This window comes from Ascaphus truei, chromosome 9 (assembly GCF_040206685.1).
Source record: "Ascaphus truei isolate aAscTru1 chromosome 9, aAscTru1.hap1, whole genome shotgun sequence".
Taxonomy (NCBI): domain Eukaryota; kingdom Metazoa; phylum Chordata; class Amphibia; order Anura; family Ascaphidae; genus Ascaphus; species Ascaphus truei.
Window position 1 is genome coordinate 35021 of NC_134491.1, and position 19980 is coordinate 55000.

Consider the following 19980-nt stretch of genomic DNA (forward strand, 5'->3'; position numbering starts at 1 on the left):
ACTATGCTGCACATTGCCCAGAGACTGGCATGTCTCTGCACCAGCAGGAGACCAGCTATCCAGCACAGACCGTCGCTTCCCTGTCAACCAAGTCTGGAAAAGGGCTATGTCACTATTCTGTAGGGACCCTACCTGCCCTGGCTCGGTGCCAACCTGTAGCTGCTCCGCTATACTCCTGACTCTCCTCCCTGGCTGCCTATCTACCCACAGCCCTCCTTTTGGGAACCCTGGGGAATCTGTCAGGGGGGTCACTCCTGGCCCGTCAGAGCAAGGTACTTTCTGCCTACCTAGCCCATCCCTCGCTTCTGCCAGCTGCCTGACACCCCACTGACTTCCTATCTTCCCCTGCTTCCCAGGGTCTCCCTGCCTAGTCTCCCCTAGGCCCAGCACCTCAGCCCCTGCTGATGACTCCTGCTGCTTACCTCCCTGCAGCCCAACTGCACTCCTCTCCTCCCTGGGCAATCCTAACCCAGACCCTGGAACTACCTGAGTGCACCTACCTCCCTGACCTTGTCTCCCCCTTACGAGGGATGAGCTCAGGGGCACCTCTCCAGATGCAACCACCTTAGCTCTTGGCTGGCAGGTATCTCTGGGGTGGCACAAACCGGCCACTGCCCATGATACCCCCAGCCCATAGCTAGGCTGCAACAGGGGGTTGCTGATCTGAGAAACCCCCTGAGGCTCTGCCAGGGTAATGGGGGACTCTAGCTGCAATACCTGCTGCTGTATCTCCCCGGCTACCACTAGCCCTTCTTCTCCCACAGAGATCTGCTGCTGGCTACCTACCTGCAGCCTCCCCTCACTCCACTTCTCCCTAGCTAACCCTAACCTGGGTCCTAGGGACACTTGAGTGAGGCCATCTCCCTGACACTGTCTCCCCCTTACCAGGGATGAGCTCAGGGGCACCTCTCCAGATGCAACCGCCTTAGCGCTTGGCTGGCAGGTATCCCTGGGGTGGCACAAGCCGGCCACTGCCCCGGATACCCCCAGCCCATCGCCAGGCTGCAACAGGGGGCTGCTGATCTGAGACACCCCCTGAGGCTCTGCCAGGGTAACGGGAAACTGTAGCTGCAATACCTGCTGCTTTCTCTCCCTGGCTACCACTAGCCCTCCTTCTCTCACTGAGATCTGAGGCTGGCTACCTACCAGCATCTGCTCCTCTCACTCCGCTTCTCCCTAGCTAATCCTAACCTGGATCCTAGGGACACCTGAGTGAGGCCATCTCCCTGACACTGTCTCCCCATTACCGGGGATGAGCTCAGGGTTGCTGGTGCAGATGCACCCACCTTAGCTCCTGGCTGGCAGGTAATCCGGGGGTGGTCTAACTTTGCCACAACCCCGGATACCTCCAGCCCATAGCAAGGCTGCAACAGTGGGGCTCTTAACTGAGAGTCCCCTTGCTGCTCCACCAGGGTAATGGGGGAGTCTAGCTGCCCTACAAGCTGCCCTTCCTTCCCCTCCCCTGGTACCCTTATCTCCTGCCACCCCCCGGTCACCCCTATAGTGAAACAACAGGGTACAGTCATAGGGAAACATAAGTCAGTCAGTCTGCGACTTGGTCTGGCTTACCTTGCTGGTCCCCGCAGAGACCGCCGCCTTCGTTGGTCCCAATTGCAGGGGGACTGGAGCGGCCGCCGCCAGCCCCATCTGGGCTGGGCAGCACCGGGCCTCTGCCGCAACAGCGCCCGGGTTGGGTACAGGTAAAACGGTGCAGGACAAGGGTCCCAGGTCTTTGTGGAGGAACACAGCTCCATGCAAACTTGGTAAAATAACCCCCTCCCGCAAACCCTGCCCCTCCCCCCAAATAAAACTGCCGTCGACAGGAGGCCGGAGTGGCGGCTTCTTCTCTGCCGCCGTCGCTGGTTCTCCGCCGGGATCAGGTGGATGGCCGCTGCTCTCCGCCGCTGTTGCTGATGCAGCCCGTCCAGGTTCTCCAGGAGACGTCCCGAGGAGGGTTGTCGCCCCGGCTGGGCGGGAGCCATCAGAGGATGCCGCTAACTGGGTCATCTTTTCCGCAGCTCGTGAGCGTTGGCCCTGAGGGGCTTCTTCGTCTGACCGCGCACGGTCAGGGCACTGGGCATTATTGTGGCCCATTCGTTGGCAGTGCCGCAGCAACTGCCGGTGCTTCTCCGTCACCGGTGGACTAACCCCAGCAAGGGGCAACGGAGTCCAGAGCGGAGTTGCTGGAGCGCCGGGCTCATTCCAGAGCTTCTCCGCCGCCGGTGGACTAACCCCAGCAAGGGGCAACGGAGTCCAGAGCAGAGTTGCTAGAGCGCCGGGCTCTGGGAGGGGATAAGCGGGTCGGATCATTGCCAGCTTCAGCTGCTCGAGCCGCTCTGCCGGGGACATCTCTCCCTGCGCAAACATCAGGGCCAGCAATTCTGGGTAAAATGGACTGGCCGCCGCAACGGCCAATACCTCTCCTGGTGCAAGACTTCCATGGTCTCCGAGACCACCCGCTCCCTCCACAAGTCTCTGCCGTCCCGGAGCTGGGTCCCTTCCCTGCTCTCCGGGCGGTTTGATGGTTACAGCAGCTGCAGCTGTGGATCTTTGCTCAGCCTGCCGGGTCTCATGCTCACCCATTGCTGTCTCTCTCTCAGCCTTGCTGGCTGCTGGTCCCTGCGCCGACTTGATGCACTCCTTCGGTCTCAGTGCCCGGCTCCAGTCAGACGGATGGCCGGCACTTTGGTTCTGGAGGCAATGCTTCTCACAAGTAGGGGAACAGTGAGGAGGTGCCATATCTTGTGTTATATGTTGTACACTGTGTGTTCAATATCTTTAGTCCCAGGAACTTGCAATTACCATCAAGTTCCCACTGGATCACAGTACCCCGCAGAATACTGTAATCCAGGTCCAGTTCAGTCCCGCCAGCTGCCACCAGTTAATTACAAGCTTGTCACGGTAGCTTATGACAGGCTGTAATTTACACCAAAAATATATATAAATATATATATACCTGGGTTTGAACTGGGCCGAGACTTAGATATAACAAATCGTATTTATTCCTTAGGATAGGTGAACACAACAGATATGTACAAATAACAGCAAAATATAGACACTTACTTAAAGATTAGGACAGAAGGCCATCAGGATACAGACTGGGCCACTTCTCCCATATTTCAGTTGACATCACAGCAATACATGCAGGACACATGCATGAAGACATTTGCATGAAGAACATTTGCATGAAGAACAATGGGTAAAAGGTGGTTCTGACTTATATATCATTTAACCCCCTCTTTCCCAGATACGGCGCCGTGCAGTCTAGCAAAAGTCCCTTTGAAGCTTTTGCAGCTGATTTTGGACTTCCAGCTTGGGGTAGCCCCCCCATCAATAAACCCTTTGAAGCAGGGAGGACATTTGTCATGTTCACTCCTGCAGGAAACCTTGGTGTGTAAGTGTGAGTTACCACGTTTACAAAAACATCCTCGTCCCTGCTCATTATCATAACAGGGGGGGGGGTTGCAGTCTTTCAGAACTCAACCAAAATTTCATATTTACTGCAAATCACTCCCTAACTTGAGTTCAGTAATACATACAGGCAGGTGAGATATATTAATACATTCCGTCACACCTGACGCTCGCAGAGAGACCAAACATTACAGTGTAATCTGAAAATTAATAGAGATATTAATATCTGGCATTTCATAGCGGTTACCTATACAGTGTTTAGACTCCCAAAGATATGCTAAATCCCACGAATACAAATATGTAATTCTTATCATTTTCAGCCAAGGACATCTCATAATATTCTTATATTTAATAAGGACACCCATTCAGATATCCTGCTTGGGGTAGCCCGACCCTGGCCCCATCAATAAAACCTTTTGAAGCAGGCTTTTGGCTTCCATTGTAAGTGTGAATTGGTACACTTAACTATTCCTTGTGCCTGCCTCCCGCATAAACAATTAGGGCAGTTACCTTTTGCTGCTTCCTGGGTCTCGCATAACAATACCCCTTTGAAGCAGGGCTAAATTCTAGCATCCAGCTGGCCCATTCACACCTCCCTGTTGATATGCACTTTCAGGGAGGGAGCTTGCATATCAAACGTGAATAGACTCATGAGTCACAGCATTTGGTTCTGGACATTTTAAAAACTGCAAAAAGTCACTTTATCAAAAATATATGTCCCTCTTATGACAAAGTTATATTTTTAATATGTGGGTACTTGGGGGGTTCCCCTGAGGCTGCACCCCAAGACTCAGGGGCTGACTTACTCCGTTCCCAAATTACCAGTTTTCAGGTAACTGTTTATTCAGCACTGCAAATAAGATTAATCCCTTAAGTCCCAGTGGGTGGGTTATGCAGACACTGATCCAGCAACAATACATTTACACAGGAGAATAAGCATTTTCATGTTATAACAAGGGTTAAATCACCTTTCTGGACCTCGGCCCAGTTAACCGCTTGTCTCCCTGGCAAGGTTAGAGGGGGCCAATTGGGGGGGTAACCCCGTTAATCCCGGGCCAAAACCTCACGATCGTCACAATCCGGTAGGGGTAAAATTAAAATCCTACTTACAGCAAAGCTGATTAAAAAAGACCCTTAGAACAACTGTCCTTGAAGTCAGACTGGAGCCTCTGCAGGAGATGGAACCACACGAACTCTGAGGATCCACACTGCCAGGACGATCGCTGCTGCCGTACACGCAAACCTTCAAGGTAGGTGAAGGTTTCCCAGGGAGGAACCAGGTCTCCACACCGCTGGGAAAATCGCTGACGCCGTACACACAGACCCTCAGGTCGCGTGATGTGCCGGTGACATCACAATGCGGCACGAAGGCAGGGGGAGCGCCTAGACAGGTAGTGGAGCTCGGAGAGCTGAGAGGCAGGTCTGATAGGGACAGCGTGCCGCTGGGGGTGGATGATTAATGTCAGAAGCCAAGGAAAAAAGCACCCTACGCGTTTCGTGACGCTAAGTCACTTTATCAGGGGCATGATGGGAATAGCAGCATGTAGGTATACATTTACACTATAACACTAAATTGAACCAATCGCTGGAATAATGGCAGTCATAAAAAATCAATACAAGTCAATCTTAACAGTGATGGGGAACAACAGAAAACTAATAAACATGCAAACATATATGAAAGTAGTACTAAAAAACTTAAACAAAACATTATAAACAATGAAATTGAGACTTCAAAGAGCCCACCAGGGCTTAACAAACCTTATCTTAAAGACACAGTGTACAAAAATAGATGTATTATCAGGAACTCTGAACATATTAAGTCTGTGGATGGAATAATTGAACCACTAGCACTGCCAGTACCAACAAACAACCAAAAGGAATAAAAATTTTAATACAAAACACATACTAATCAAAATATGTGATTTGTAAATTATTTGACCAAAAAAGCTGAGAGGTCAAAATCTATGTTAAGACCATTAGGAGATAACGTTTTTAGTTCATATATCCAATATGACTTGCGTTTACTGATACCATTAATTTTATCTCCTCCTCTCCAGTTGCCCGAATAAATTTCAATGGCTTGGCACTTAAGACCTTTGGGGTTTTGCTGATGGTGGATTAAAAAATGGTGTGATACACTGTGTGTAGTTAACCCTTTCCTAATATTGTACACATGTTCGTAAATGCGTCTGATAGGACCTCCCCGTACGGCCAACGTATTGTAGCCCACAGGGGCACTGTAGTAGGTAGATGACAAATGCAGAATGGCAGTCAATATGAGAGCGAATATTATATGACCGACCAGTTACGTTTGAGATAAAAGTAGCCTGATTGGAACTATATTTACAAGCTGTACAGTTTGTACAGATGAAAAAAACTTTTTGACGTGACTCTGCACCTGATGACTTGTTCAAATTAGGGCAACTTGGGGCCAGCCTAGATTGCAAATTGGAGGCTTTCCTAAAGACAATTGAAGGTTTGGGGGGGAAGAATTTCTGCCAAAGCCGGATCTTTCAAAAGAATTGGCCAATGTTTATACAAGACCCGCCTAATATCGGGTGCCATGGAGTTGTATTGTGTGATAAAAGACACAGTATTTTTAGAATTAGGATCAACCCTGTACAGGATATTGAGAGAGCTGACCATTTGGAATATAAAAAGGACAGGGTTGATCCTAATTCTAAAAATACTGTGTCTTTTATCACACAATACAACTCCATGGCACCCGATATTCTGCTTTGGCAGAAATTCTTCCCCCCAAACATTCAATTGTCTTTAGGAAAGCCTCCAATTTGCAATCTAGGCTGGCCTCAAGTTGCCCTAATTTGAACAAGTCATCAGGTGCAGAGTCATGTCAAAAAGTTTTTTTCATCTGTACAAACTGTACAGCTTGTAAATATAGTTCCAATCAGGCTACTTTTATCTCAAACGTAACTGGTCGGTCATATAATATTCGCTCTCATATTGACTGCCATTCTGCATTTGTCATCTACCTACTACAGTGCCCCTGTGGGCTACAATACGTTGGCCGTACGGGGAGGTCCTATCAGACGCATTTACGAACATGTGTACAATATTAGGAAAGGGTTAACTACACACAGTGTATCACACCATTTTTTAATCCACCATCAGCAAAACCCCAAAGGTCTTAAGTGCCAAGCCATTGAAATTTATTCGGGCAACTGGAGAGGAGGAGATAAAATTAATGGTATCAGTAAACGCAAGTCATATTGGATATATGAACTAAAAACGTTATCTCCTAATGGTCTTAACATAGATTTTGACCTCTCAGCTTTTTTGGTCAAATAATTTACAAATCACATATTTTGATTAGTATGTGTTTTGTATTAAAAAATTTATTCCTTTTGGTTGTTTGTTGGTACTGGCAGTGCTAGTGGTTCAATTATTCCATCCACAGACTTAATATGTTCAGAGTTCCTGATTATACATCTATTTTTGTACACTGTGTCTTTAAGATAAGGTTTGTTAAGCCCTGGTGGGCTCTTTGAAGTCTCAATTTCATTGTTTATAATGTTTTGTTTAAGTTTTTTAGTACTACTTTCATATATGTTTGCATGTTTATTTGTTTTCTGTTGTTCCCCATCACTGTTAAGATTGACTTGTATTGATTTTTATGACTATGCCATTATTCCAGCGATTGGTTCAATTTAGTGTTATGGTGTATATATATACCTACATGCTTCTATTCCCATCATGCCCCTGATGAAGTGACTTAGCGTCACGAAACGCGTAGGGTGGTTTTTTCCTTGGCTTCTGACATTAATCATCCACCCCCACCGGCACGCTGTCCCTATCAGACCTGCCTCTCAGCTCTCCGAGCTCCACTACCTGTCTAGGCTCTCCCACTGCCTTCGCGCCGTTATTGTGACATCACCGGCACATCACGCGACCTGAGGGTCTGTGTGTACGGCGTCGGCGATTTTCCCAGCGGTGTGGAGACCTGGTTCCTCCCTGTGAAACCTTCACCTACCTTGAAGGTTTGCGTGTACGGCAGCAGCGATCGTCCTGGCAGTGTGGATCCTCAGAGTTCGTGTGGTTCCATCTCCTGCAGAGGCTCCAGTCTGACTTCAAGGACAGTTGTTCTAAGGGTCTTTTTTAATCAGCTTTGCTGTAAGTAGGATTTTAATTTTACCCCTACCGGATGATTCAGCTTTATTAGCGTCTCTAGCCCAATGGACATGTGTTTATTGTTTTATTAATATTTTATTTTAATTGCATTAAATTTGTAATTTATCCTTTTGCCTATCTTTTCAGTGATTTTTTAGATTTTTGGTTTTGTTATTTGAGTTGCACTATGATCTTTCTCTTTTGTCTTTTTTGTTTTTGTCTTATATGTTTGTGTGTCTTTTTGTGAGGCTTCATTGAAGATTCTACTCAGGATTGCCTGCCACTCGTATTGGACTATACTACTGGCTGGATTTATTTATATATTTTTTCTGGAGGCGCCGGTTATTTGTATTCTAGGCTTATTTGAGTGCTATATTAAGGGATTTTGTCAGTCTTTTGTGTGTTCATATATTAGTTTTATCCCTCAGCACCACCAGTTCCTTAGTTTATTTATATTATTTTTGGTTCTAGTTTGAATTAATTATGATATTATTATTATATTCTTGGATCTGGTCTTCTAGCCTTTGTTTGTATATATAGTGTGAGCAACACCCTTTAGTGTGTGTTGGATATATATATAGACATATATTGAGAGATATATAGATAGATATATATATATTTATTAATACCCCATAACCAGGCCCAGCAACACAGATCCATTATGTCCAAATGAGTTTGTTAAGGTGTTCTCACCCCATGGCAGATACATACCATCATATTTATCTGGCCGACCTATATGCATAAGCAAGGTTGGGTTGACATAATTGATCCAAACCGTTAAATCCTAGGCACACATTTCTGTTCCACTTAACTAAAATATATTTCCTGGCATAACAAAGTCACCCCATTAACCATATCTTTTGATAGAGATGTCATCAACTAAGTCCAAGATACAAATCAATATGCAGGAAAATCCGACAGCCTACACAATGTACATACCTTGATTTCCAATGTCCCACCAAACGCCATTTTGAAGCTGCCTTGTGCTTCTTTGTTAAAAACCCTCTGAAATGTTTGTTTGAACAGCGATGTGTTGAAGGAATCTCCCATCACCATGTACCCTCTGTGCAAGAAAAGAAGAGGTTAAAACACCCCACATCAGTTGGGTTGCAGGGAGCTCGCAGATAGACACACATTACATTTAAATGCATGTCCAAATTGACCTCTCTCTTTAGCACAAGCTGGGGAGATACAAGAAACCGCAAGAACCTTCTTAATGCCCCAAACATCCTCCGACCGTTACATTTCCGCTGTTGGTAATGTGTTTGGGGAGGTGGAACAGACTATTGCAATGTATCTGACTACATTATAATCACCCTGCCACAAGTAATAATAATAGGCCAGGAAATGTCTGTACAAGGGCTTATTTACCACGCAATGTTACTCCATAACACACCTCTGCCCGAAGACATTCAACAGCCCATTTACTTGAACATGCCATAAAGGGTTATATTCCCTAACCTGTGCTGGAAGGTGCCCTAACGAGTAGCACTGCTTAGTAGAAATGGCCCAGGGGGTCATGATGTTTTGGAAGTGATCTCTAGGAAAGTCACTGTTAAACACTTTAGGGCCTCTAATCTAAGGAGTGTAATACAACCAGTAAACTCCTTCACCTCTGGCACTGAAAAGTTTAAGGGACATTGAAGGTTTTAGGTGCTTGTGATACTCTGCATCATTATACAGCATGACAGCATCTGTTTTCTTTTTCTGTTCCATGAGAATGAAGACGCTATTAACAATGTTTAATTGGTCATTACTGTAGCTGTGGATACCCAAGATGATGCATTTGAACTTGATTTAAAAGACAGTGTAATAATGACCGCGAGGTAAGTCTGCAGGTGCTGACGCAGGTGGGAAAGCCCAGAAGGCCTGGACAAAATTACACTTATCTGTAAACAAATAGATCAGATTATCCCAGCCTGCAATCAGTGTCAGAGTTTTCCTAGCAACCAGTAATATCGGGCCAGGCTTAGTTATGGCAAGCAGCAGACTTTAGCTTCCCCCCCCCCAGCCCCCCCCCCCCCCCCCCGAGGCTCTCCAAAACTCACACAAAAACAGTGAAAAACATGATTTTTCCCTAATTATTTGAAAACATAAAAAAAGTAGCAAGAAAGAAATCCCTAAAACGTATACGGTGCTACTATAACGCGAGCTCAACCGGAAAATGTACACTATAGCATGCGGTCTAACAGCGAACTACAATATTAAAACAAAATTAATTTAACCATATAAACATGAAACTACAATATTAAAACAAAATTGTGAGCTAAATAATACTTTATTTTATTTCAATCATAAGTTGTTAATAAGGTAAGGGGCTTTAGGGTAAGGCTGTGTTTATAGTGCCGGCAACAGCGACATTGCGTCAAAACAAAAACAAATGCATTGCCGTCGTAGCGTGCGCTTATAGTAAGCGTGACGCGACGGCTTGGTCGCGATCGCTGGAAGTCATCCAATTTGATTTTTCCAGCCGCCGTCGCCACTATAAGCGTGGCCTAAGGTTTAGGGTAAGTCCCTACTGTGCTTAAAGCTACTCCAGCTGAAGCAGAGCGCCATCTAGTGTAGATTGCACACACAGTTTGGTAGACAACAGATATCCAGAAAGACCTCACGCTATATCTAGTAGCACCTATATATATTTATATGTACTGTACACACCACTGGTTTCCAACTTTTTTTGGTTAAGGAACCCTATGTGAAATTTTCTGAGGAACCCCAACCCTCTCTAACAGCGCATCTGAGATCATGTGCATTGTAAATTCTTCTGTATTTGGTACAATTTTTAAAATGACCTGAAAATTACAGGGAACCCTGGTTGAAAAACACTGGTATATACAGACCACAAACATTCATTTGCACGTACAAGTGTATATATTACACCACACATACAGCGGGCTTAATGGCGATGCCATCGCACCGAACCCCACAGTTACAGAGGCCCTGTGCGCTTCCCCACACTAGTTAAACAAATTGTCGGGGAGAGCGCAGGGCGTCTGTAAGTGCCGCTTACCTGGTCCGGCAGCATCTTCTGGCCTCTCCCCTCCTACAGTGTCCCGTCATGGCACGCGACATAAAATGGCATCGCGTTGTCATGACGTGGCGCCGCATGTCGTTGTGATGTCGCAACATCTGAGGAGGAGGTAAGAGCAGGTAAGAGGCCCTGCACTGAGCCCAGCAAAGTACCAAGCCGGCCCTGTTTAATGCGGACATATTACATATGTTTTTCGGACTTATTGCGCACGTTCTATAATGAGTAAAGAGTTTGTTACCCCGTATGGTTCGGGCAGCACTTCATCTCCAGGAGACCCGACTGATCCAGCGCACAGGCGTAGATGTCGATCACATGGCCAGACACAGCAGCGCGGTTTGCGAGACCTTCGAAATGCTGGGTGTACACAAAGCAGCGTTCTATCTTTAGAGATGCAGTCCCACTGAGCAGCGTGCGTTATAACAACCATCAATTGAACCACTGGCAATGAAAGGGTTTTACTGGTGCGTTTTAGTTTGAGTTTAATAGCTTAAATCAATTACTTTAATGAATGATGTCACAACCCACTAGATATACTGCGGTTCAGTTGGTTTGCACTTTCAATCCTGACAAGGGTGCGCCTGCACCAAAACTTTGATAATCAAAGCAAGAATAAATATTTGGAGTCGCCCAGCATATTAATTTATTAGATGTGCAGCATCACCACTACCCACCTTGTAAAAAACGGATCATTTACATTAATAAACATATATAATAGTGGCATAAAGGTTAACTGCTTCACTGCCAGCTTTGCAAGGGGTTAGAGTCGGTATCTCAGGGAAGGGTTAGCAGCCAGTCTAAAAATGTGGTGTTCCTATATTATCAGGGCACAAGCATTTACTGCCGCACAATGGAGGTGTGAAGACCACAGAAAGAACACACCCTAGTTACATACTCCTGTACAGTAGGTAAGGACAGCCCTGATCCCAAGAGCCTACACGCTGATGCAGAGGTGGGCAACTCCAGTCCTCAAGGGCCACCAATAGGTCCGGTATTCAGGATATCCCTGCTTCAGCACAGGTGGCTCTATCAGTGGCTCAGTCTTTGACTGCACCACCTGTGCTGAAGCAGGGATATCCTTTAAACCTGACCTGTTGGTGGCCCTTGAGGACTGGAGTTGCCCACCACTGCACTAATGGGAATGAGGAGATATACAGTACCTCACCTTGGTTGCCTTTTTGACGTACTTGGCGTTATCCTTCTCAATGTCGTGCCACGAGCGGATAGGAATCTTCAACTCATCCCCCACCACCATCCCGGGGCCCTGCGTGGCCGGACCTCCGATGAACATCATTATTCGAGCCCCCGTGTTGGGAAACGTGCACTGATTAAAAGGGAGACGAGAATCACCTGCTTATAGAAACGTTGGCATTGGAGTGCCAGGTATGTGTTTGTTAGATACAATTATTATTCTATCTGAAAACAAAACGTCGCAAAGAAGCATTTCAATAGCCTGGACTCATAACCGCTTCTCCCCCATCAAAGTCAAGCACTGCCATCAACTGCACTTAGGCTACGGCCCCGCTGCCTGCGCTGCACACACGTCTGCGAGGCAAGCGGCGCGTGCAGCAGAGTTCCTCAGTCTGCAGTGAGCTGCAGGGCGAAAGAAAGGGGGGAGGGGCGTGACGGAGCGTGGTCGTGACGTCACCCGGCAGGTTCGCCCTCATTGGCTGAGCCGCCGGGGGAGTGGCCTAGCGCTCCGTCGCAACTCCTGATCTCAATTTTCTTCAGAGCAGGAGTTTGTCGGTGCAGCGCCCCCCTTTCGCAGCGGGCCCCACCCCATTGTGGGGCGGCTCTTGTCCCTGCAGCATCCGCCACAGTGGGTGTTGCAGTAGCCAGCGTCGACCTGGCCTTACTCCTTCCCCTATTGGTCTCTAAGTCCGAGTCCAGAATGATTGCGCACATGCTTGAGCGGTTTAGTTACCTCTGATCCATGTTTTGGGGTCCTAGAGTATAGGACTTAACTGTTGTATATGCATAACCTATCATTGCCTATTACTATGCGACAACTAGGGGACCCTGTTTCAGCACAGCCCAGAAAGGTAAATGGGGCATAGGGATGTGAGGTGTCCCTGAAACAGTCAAGGGGTCCCGAGGTTAATGGGGATACCCAGTAAATGCCCAGGTCACCCAGAACCGGTATAGGGGTCTGGGGGTATTCCAATCATCTACAAGGTTGTGAGGGAACTTTTAAACTTCCAGCCCTGCGGTTATTGTACAGATTGTGGGGAGTGTGGCTTGTAAGGAATAACGTGCAGCTTCTTATTCTATTTCCCATAACCAAAAGACTTAAGATATTTTTAAAGTGTATATTTTATGGAACAGTGTGTTTTAAAACATATCTGTTTGTGCACAGAAATGAGCTGGGATTTTCAGAACCAATGCTCTGACAGGCCCCGGGGGCTACCAAGCAGTGCCCGGAGGTCTGGCAGGACATCTGGAGATGAAGGCACAGAGAATGTCCAAGGTGTGAAGAACATTTGGACAGGAGGGTAGAATTCAAGTATCCACATCCTTAGATCAAGGGACGCCCTTTACATTTCCATTTGATTCCACCAGACTGGCAGAAGCCTATCCCCGCGGGGGCATTGAAGGAACCAGGGTCAGAGGTGCTAAATTGCACAGGCCCCTTGGTTCATTCAGATTTCAAGGAAAACCCTGTTGTTTCTACCAGTTTGTCTCAGATTGTTGCTGAGAATATTCTCACGCTTTCTGATAGGGGGATAGTAGTTTGTGAATGAAACTCAAGAGGTATTTTAAACCCCTACGCAAATCATATTTTTAGTTCTCCAAAGTTTAAAGATTCTCCAGATTCTAAGGTTCCAGCAAGAAAGGGCTGCTTCAGCTAAAGCTGCCTGGAATTTTCTATCCTGTTTTTGCAACTGGTATCAGGGGGCAAATCCTTAATTAAGGATTCCCTGCACCTAGGAAAGTTAGCGTTGTACCCCAGTCCCAAGTGTGTTTTTTGCCAGTATTTTGTGTATCATTGTGTGTATGCCTACAATTTATTTCATTATCTTGTTTTGCTCAATGTATGATCCGGATAAAAAGGTGTAAATGGTCTGGTCTCTTGTGACACAGACCTGTAAGTCTGATTTCAATAGTGAGGAAACTACTTGAAGGTTTAATACGGGATAATATTCAGCAATGCCTAATGGAAAATAAAATTATTAGTAATAGTCAGCATGGATTTATGAAGGATAGGTCATGCCAAACTAACCTTATTTGTTTCTTTGAGGAGGTAAGTAGGAATTTAGACCAGGGTAAAGCAGTTGATGTGGTCTACTTAGATTTTGCAAAGGCTTTTCATACAGTTTCACACAAGAGGTTGGTGTACAAAATAAAGCAAATTGGACTCCGTAAAAATATATGCACCTGGATTGAAAACTGGTTAAAGGACAGACAACAGAGGGCTGTCATAAATGGAACTTTTTCAGGTTGGGCTAAGGTCATGAGTGGAGTACCTCAGATATCGGTACTGGGACCCCTGCTTTTTAACTTGTTTATTAATGACCTAGAGGTTGACATTGAGAGCAAAGTCCATCTTTGCTGATGATACTAAACTGTGTAAGGTAGTAGAATCAGAGCAGGATGTAATTTCTCTCCAGAAGGACGGAGAGATGGGAAACTTGGGCAGGTAAATGGCAGATGAGGTTTAATACAGATCAATGTAAGGTTATGCATTTGGGAAGCAAGAATAAACAGGCGATTTACAAATTAAATGGGGATAAATTGGGGGAATCCTTGACAGAGAAGGATTCAGGCGTGCTTCTGGACAGCAGGCTTAGCAATAGTGCCCAAAGTCATGCCGTAGCTGCAAAGGCAAACCCGATCTTATCTTGTATTAAAATGGACAATAGATGGAAGGGAAGTAAACATAATTATGCCCCTTTACAAAGCATTAGTAAGACCACACCTTGAATATGGAGTACAATTTTGGGCATAACTCCTGAGAAAAGACATTATGGAACTAGAGAGAGTGCAGAGAAGAGCCACCAAATTAATGAAGGGGAAGGACAATCTAACTTATGAGGAGAGGCTAGCTAAATTAGATTTATTTACATTAGAAAAGAGGCGTCTAAGAGGGGATATGATAACTATATACAAATATATTCGGGGACAGTACAAGAAGCTTTCAAAAGAATTATTCATCCCAATTGCAGTACTAAGAATTCAGGCAATCCCTTAAGATTGGAGGAAAGGAGATTTCACCAGCAACAAAGGAAAGGGTTCTTTACAGCAAGAGCAGTTAAAATGTGGAATTCATTACCCATGGAGACTGTGATGGCAGATACAATAGATTTGTTCAAAAAAAGGTTGGACATCTTTTTAGATAGGAAAGGTATACAGGGATATACCAAATAAGTATACCTGGGAAGGATGTTGATCCAGGGAGTAATCCGATTGCCAAATCTTGGAGTCAGGAAGGAATTTATTTTCCCCTCATGAGATATCATTGGATGATATAACACTGGGGTTTTTTGTTTGCCTTCCTCTGGATCAATAAGTAAGTATAGCTATAGGATGAAGTATCTGTTGACTAAATTTAGCATAGGTTGAACTTGATGGACGCATGTCTTTTTTCAACCTCATTTACTATGTAACCCAGTGGCTAACTTGCTTAAGAGAAATTGTGGATGGCGGATATGAGGCGGCGTAGGACGGGTTGGGGTGGGGGGTATGTAGGGGTTCGACAGGTGATGGGAAGATATAGTGGACAAGGCGTAGGGTGAGATATTGGGTAGAGCTATGGTGTAGGGGGGCACACAGGCAGGAGAGATGTAGGGGACACATGGGCGATGAATGTTTAATTAATAACCATTAAGATCTGCTATGTCGGTGTATGTTACGCCGGTACAGCTAGAGCAGTCAAACTATTGTTAGAAATTGAAAAAAAAAAATATTTAGAACTCTCCCTATGTTGAGTTGCATGGGACCAGATGTACCAGGCAGTGCTTCCAATAAGACACCCTCTACCTTCTGGCCACCGATACCACCTCTCAGTTAATATAGCTAATAACGGAAGACCCACTAAGCCCCAGTGCCGGGTATCGCACCCCGATCCTGCATTAACGGCTATTCAAATCAATGGCAGTTAACACCAGATCCGGGTGCGATAGGCAGCGTCGGAACTTCGTAAATACCAGCGGTAGTGCCACTTTCACACGTCCCGTGCATGCCGGCTGTATTATTTTGCCGTCTAATTTAACTACTTTGTATCTGTGATGCAGTTCTGTACGTTACCGTGACTTCTGCAAAGGCTGCAAACGATCTGTAGTTACCTCGAGGAGCCCGACAGCTATGGAAAGGGCAGCTCCTGATGACCGCAGAGGTCTCTTTCCTTGTGGCACGGGCCACGGATCCCGCTGAAGCTCTCCCAAAAGATCAGTGAGGTTCATATCGATCTTCTGCACTGGCTGCAAGAATCTGCAGGGTGAGAACACTGAGGGTGTAAGGTCCGGACTTGCCGTGCATGGAAACCACTGGCAAGTCTGCCCTACGCGTTCTGCTGCACGGGTGGCCAACTCCAGTCCTCAAGGGCCACCAACAGGTCAGGTTTTCAGGATATCCCTGCTTCAGCACAGGTGGTGCAGTCAATGACTCAATAGCCGAGGGGTGGCCAACTCCAGTTCTCAAGGGCCATTAATGGGTCAGGTTTTCAGGATATCTCTGCTTCAGCATAAGTGGCTCAGTCGAAGACTGAGCCACTGATTGAGCCCCCTGTGCTGAAGCAGGGGATATCCTTAACCTGACCTGTTGGTGTCCCTTGAGGACTGGAGTTGGCCGCCCTCGTTCCACAGACTGTTCATTCTATTATTATAACACCTACTGGACTTCACAATAACGTACGGGATCAGGATAATCAGCAATTAATTGTGGCTCAGCAAAATGTGAGGAAGTGGCCAGTAGAACCTGGAAAACTGATTTGTTAAAAAAATTACACAAAGACAGGGTTGCATTTTGAACATGTCTCTTAGTGTCAATCTATAAGGCTATTTCACCCGGCAAAACGTCAGGCAAGTCTCAAGTGAAGTAAAACCCTCAGGCAGAAATTCACCAAGACGCGATACAGGAAATTAAACCCCAATCAAATGCTTTTTAAGTAAATGATGGAGGCATGATTATGTCACATCGCGACTTACTGAATCTCGGCCTCAGTCTGTTTATTTTAAAACCTACATTTTACAGAAATGTATAATATATATATATATACAGTGTTCGACAAACCTATACATTTGCACGCCCCGGGCGAGTGGATTTAACATCGTGGCGAGCTACTATTGGCCCAAGCAGCACACGTGTGGTACTAGGTGGCGAATAGATTTTTTTGTTCGGCGAGTAGATTTTTTTGGTGATTTGTCGACCACTATATATATATATATATATATATATATATATATATATATATATATATATATATACATATATACATACACACAAATATAGCTGTATGCTCATCTGCATGTCTTAGGCAGGTCTGCAACCCCGCCTTTCCCCATTATCACCCAGCATACAGCACTTCCACTGCAGCAAGGGATTCTGGGAAATGACATGCAAATGAGCACACAGTGTCACTTTTTGCCTCAATAACCATTTTTAACATGGTTCCCTACAGGCTTAAGCTTGCTGCATGGTCACAGCTTTGAGCACAGCCAGGGTTAAGGTGCATACCCAGAAAACCACCCACAGACAGCTGTTTCGACCTTTTTTTTTTTTTTTTTTTTTAAATGTTTTATTCATATTCCAGTTTTATATACAAAAGTAACATTTTTGAAAATAATAAACCGTCCCAAACATTACAAAAAACCCATACATTTCATAATATCATAATTTCATCCTATCCTTACAAGTTACCACTTATCTAAAGAGAAAATAACATCTCAAAAAAACCTTACACCCTCCCTGCCTTTCCTAAAATTGCTTTTTTGTTTTTTCTCATATTATCAAACACTTCTTCTGTTTTGTCCCTTTTCCAGTTCAGTATAGATTGTAAATATTTCATCACTGTTTCGGGCGACGCTCCTGGATTATTCTGCTTAATACTGGCAATCCAAAAATCTGACTCCCCCACTTTTTCCTCAACCTCAGCTATTTTCTGCCTTAAATCTCTTTCCCCTAGTGTTTCTTCCGGCCCACTAGGTCCTGCCCCTCCTCTTACCTTACTTTCTGATACTGCCCCCAATACCTTACTTTCTGATACTGCCCCCAATACCTTACTTTCTGATACTGCCCCCAATACCTTACTTTCTGATACTGCCCCCAATACCTTACTTTCTGATACTTTGACCTCAACTCCTGAGTCCTGGATTTGTTTTGGTTTTCTCTCTCTTAGCGCTGTCCTTGCCCCTATTTCTCCTTCGCTCTCACTTCTGCTTGTCCCCCCTACCATACGCTTTGGTGTTCCTGTCTTTTCTTTTGACTCCTTTTCCTTAACTCCACTAATTCCTGCATTCACCTCCTTCTCCCTCTTTTCTTTATCTATCTCAACCACTTTCCGTTTGAGTACCTCCTCTGTTTCTTGCGCTTCCCTATCTAACTCCTTTTTTCCCTCTTTCCCTTTGCTCACGGTCAGTTCCTCTTCCCCACTCCCGTCAAAACTGGCCGGATCCAGCGCACAAACCTTTGCCTTCACCCCCCTATCTTGCCGTTGCTCACTCTTCCCCTCCCCTTCACCTGTACAAACAATGTCACTTTGTAAACTGCGCTTTTGCGCCCCTTTCTTGGGTCCAGTCGTATCCATTATTTCCACTTCCACCTCCCCCTCTATTGGGCCACTTTCTACCCTTTCTTCTCTTCTTAAATCCTCCTCATACATTGCTGTTATAGCAGGATCAAGCCCTCCCTCTTGGGAACTCTCCATCTCAAAAATTCCCAGACCCTCAACTGTCTCTTCCTCTTCTTCTAGCACACTGTCCCCTTTAGCTGTCTGGGCATATGTCCTTTTAGTGCACTGCCGTGCCAAGTGTCCTTCCTCTCCGCAAAGATGGCATCTCTTAGGGACACCACAGTTGGCTGCAGTATGTCCCTCTTCCCCGCAATTTCAGGACACAATTCCCGTTTTTGTGCAACCCTCCTTCGTATGTCCATAAGTGTGGCACTGCCTGCAATATAGAGGCTGTCCCGGGTAAAACAAAAATCCTCTGTCTCCTCTGATATTAAACATGGCCAGTGGATGTGTAACTCCTCCCACACATGATGGATCCCGTCTGAACCGTACCCAGAAACGTATCTTCCCGTTGTACATGCCATACGGGTTTTTAAGTTCTTCACCTCCTCATTTCACAATACCGTTTCAAAAACGTCACAATTTCCTCTTTCCTTGCATACGGATTGTACATGTGAAGTACAAGTGGTCTCTCCTCTAGCATAAAACTTGGAATTACCTTGATGCCTTGTAAGATCGGGTCACCAGACTTCTCCTTGCACTTTTCAAAAGTGCACCAAACATCCGCTTCTTGAAAACAGGTCAGGTCATAAATCCCCTGTGCAGGGAAATCCTGAAGGCAGAAGATCCTCTCAGCGTCCAGACCAATCAATTGCTTCAGCACCTTCTCCACTATCCACTGCAGGTACACTCGACATCTCTCTGTCTCCTCGATCAGGAACCGAATGGAATTGCGCATTCCAGCTTGCGACGTCATCTCTTCTCTCCCAAGCTCAGGTGCGGCACCCCAAAAGCAGCAAGGGACTTAAGCCAGTAAAGGCGATGTCCCAGGGCAAAGGTGCCGGCCCCTCACTTCCGCATCTGCTCGCTCAGGATCACTCCTCACAGCTCAGGATGGCGTGCCCCCCCAAAAGCAGCAAGTGGCTTAAGACTCCCGAAGGAGCCGATGCCACAGGGCCAAGGGGGCACAGTCCCAGCTACACAGCATTCCCAGTAAAATCAACCCCACACTGATGAGACCCATCAAGGTCGAAACAGCTGTCTGTGGGTGGTTTTCTGGGTATGCACCTTAACCCTGGCTGTGCTCAAAGTCTGCAAACTGCTGGATCTTCCGAAATTCTTCTTTACAGGTAATCTGCTGCAGATACTCCAGGTGCTCCTCGTCTCAGGCACTCAAGTCTCACTATGGGAGAATCTCACAAGAGGGGGGGGGGGAAGGAGGAGGTGGGGGGGGGGAAATAATGGAAGGGAGCAAGATAGTGTAAAACCTTTTTAATCTAAAAAGACTATTTAAAATATATGTAATCAACTCACATTCTGTGAGACAATAACAGGCAGTAGAGAGTGTTTAGGGAGTCTCTCACACTCGTGTAGATTAGCCGGTTACCAGTCCTCTCTGCAGTCTCTGCCACTTCCGTACCACGTGATCGAGCGTGGCGTGTGACGCTGCGTGTGACGCGGCCCGGCTCTCGCGATGTTACAATCTGTCTATGCAGGTAATCAAATGCCGGAACTCCTCGTGAATAAT

The 19980-nt window shown here is 46.0% G+C and overlaps 1 protein-coding gene across 2 annotated transcripts in view; it reads right to left on the minus strand.

The window, feature by feature from the left end:
- LOC142502339 (protein transport protein Sec23A) overlaps positions 1-19980 on the minus strand; it is a 45945-nt gene that overhangs the window by 11658 nt on the left and 14307 nt on the right. For both annotated transcript variants that reach the window (XM_075613148.1, XM_075613149.1), the window contains exons 7-10: positions 15850-15994; positions 11733-11891; positions 10809-10924; positions 8479-8602 (exon numbers count right to left, since the gene is read on the minus strand). In XM_075613148.1, the coding sequence (XP_075469263.1) occupies positions 8479-8602; positions 10809-10924; positions 11733-11891; positions 15850-15994 (544 nt within the window). The remainder of the gene's footprint in view (positions 1-8478; positions 8603-10808; positions 10925-11732; positions 11892-15849; positions 15995-19980) is intronic.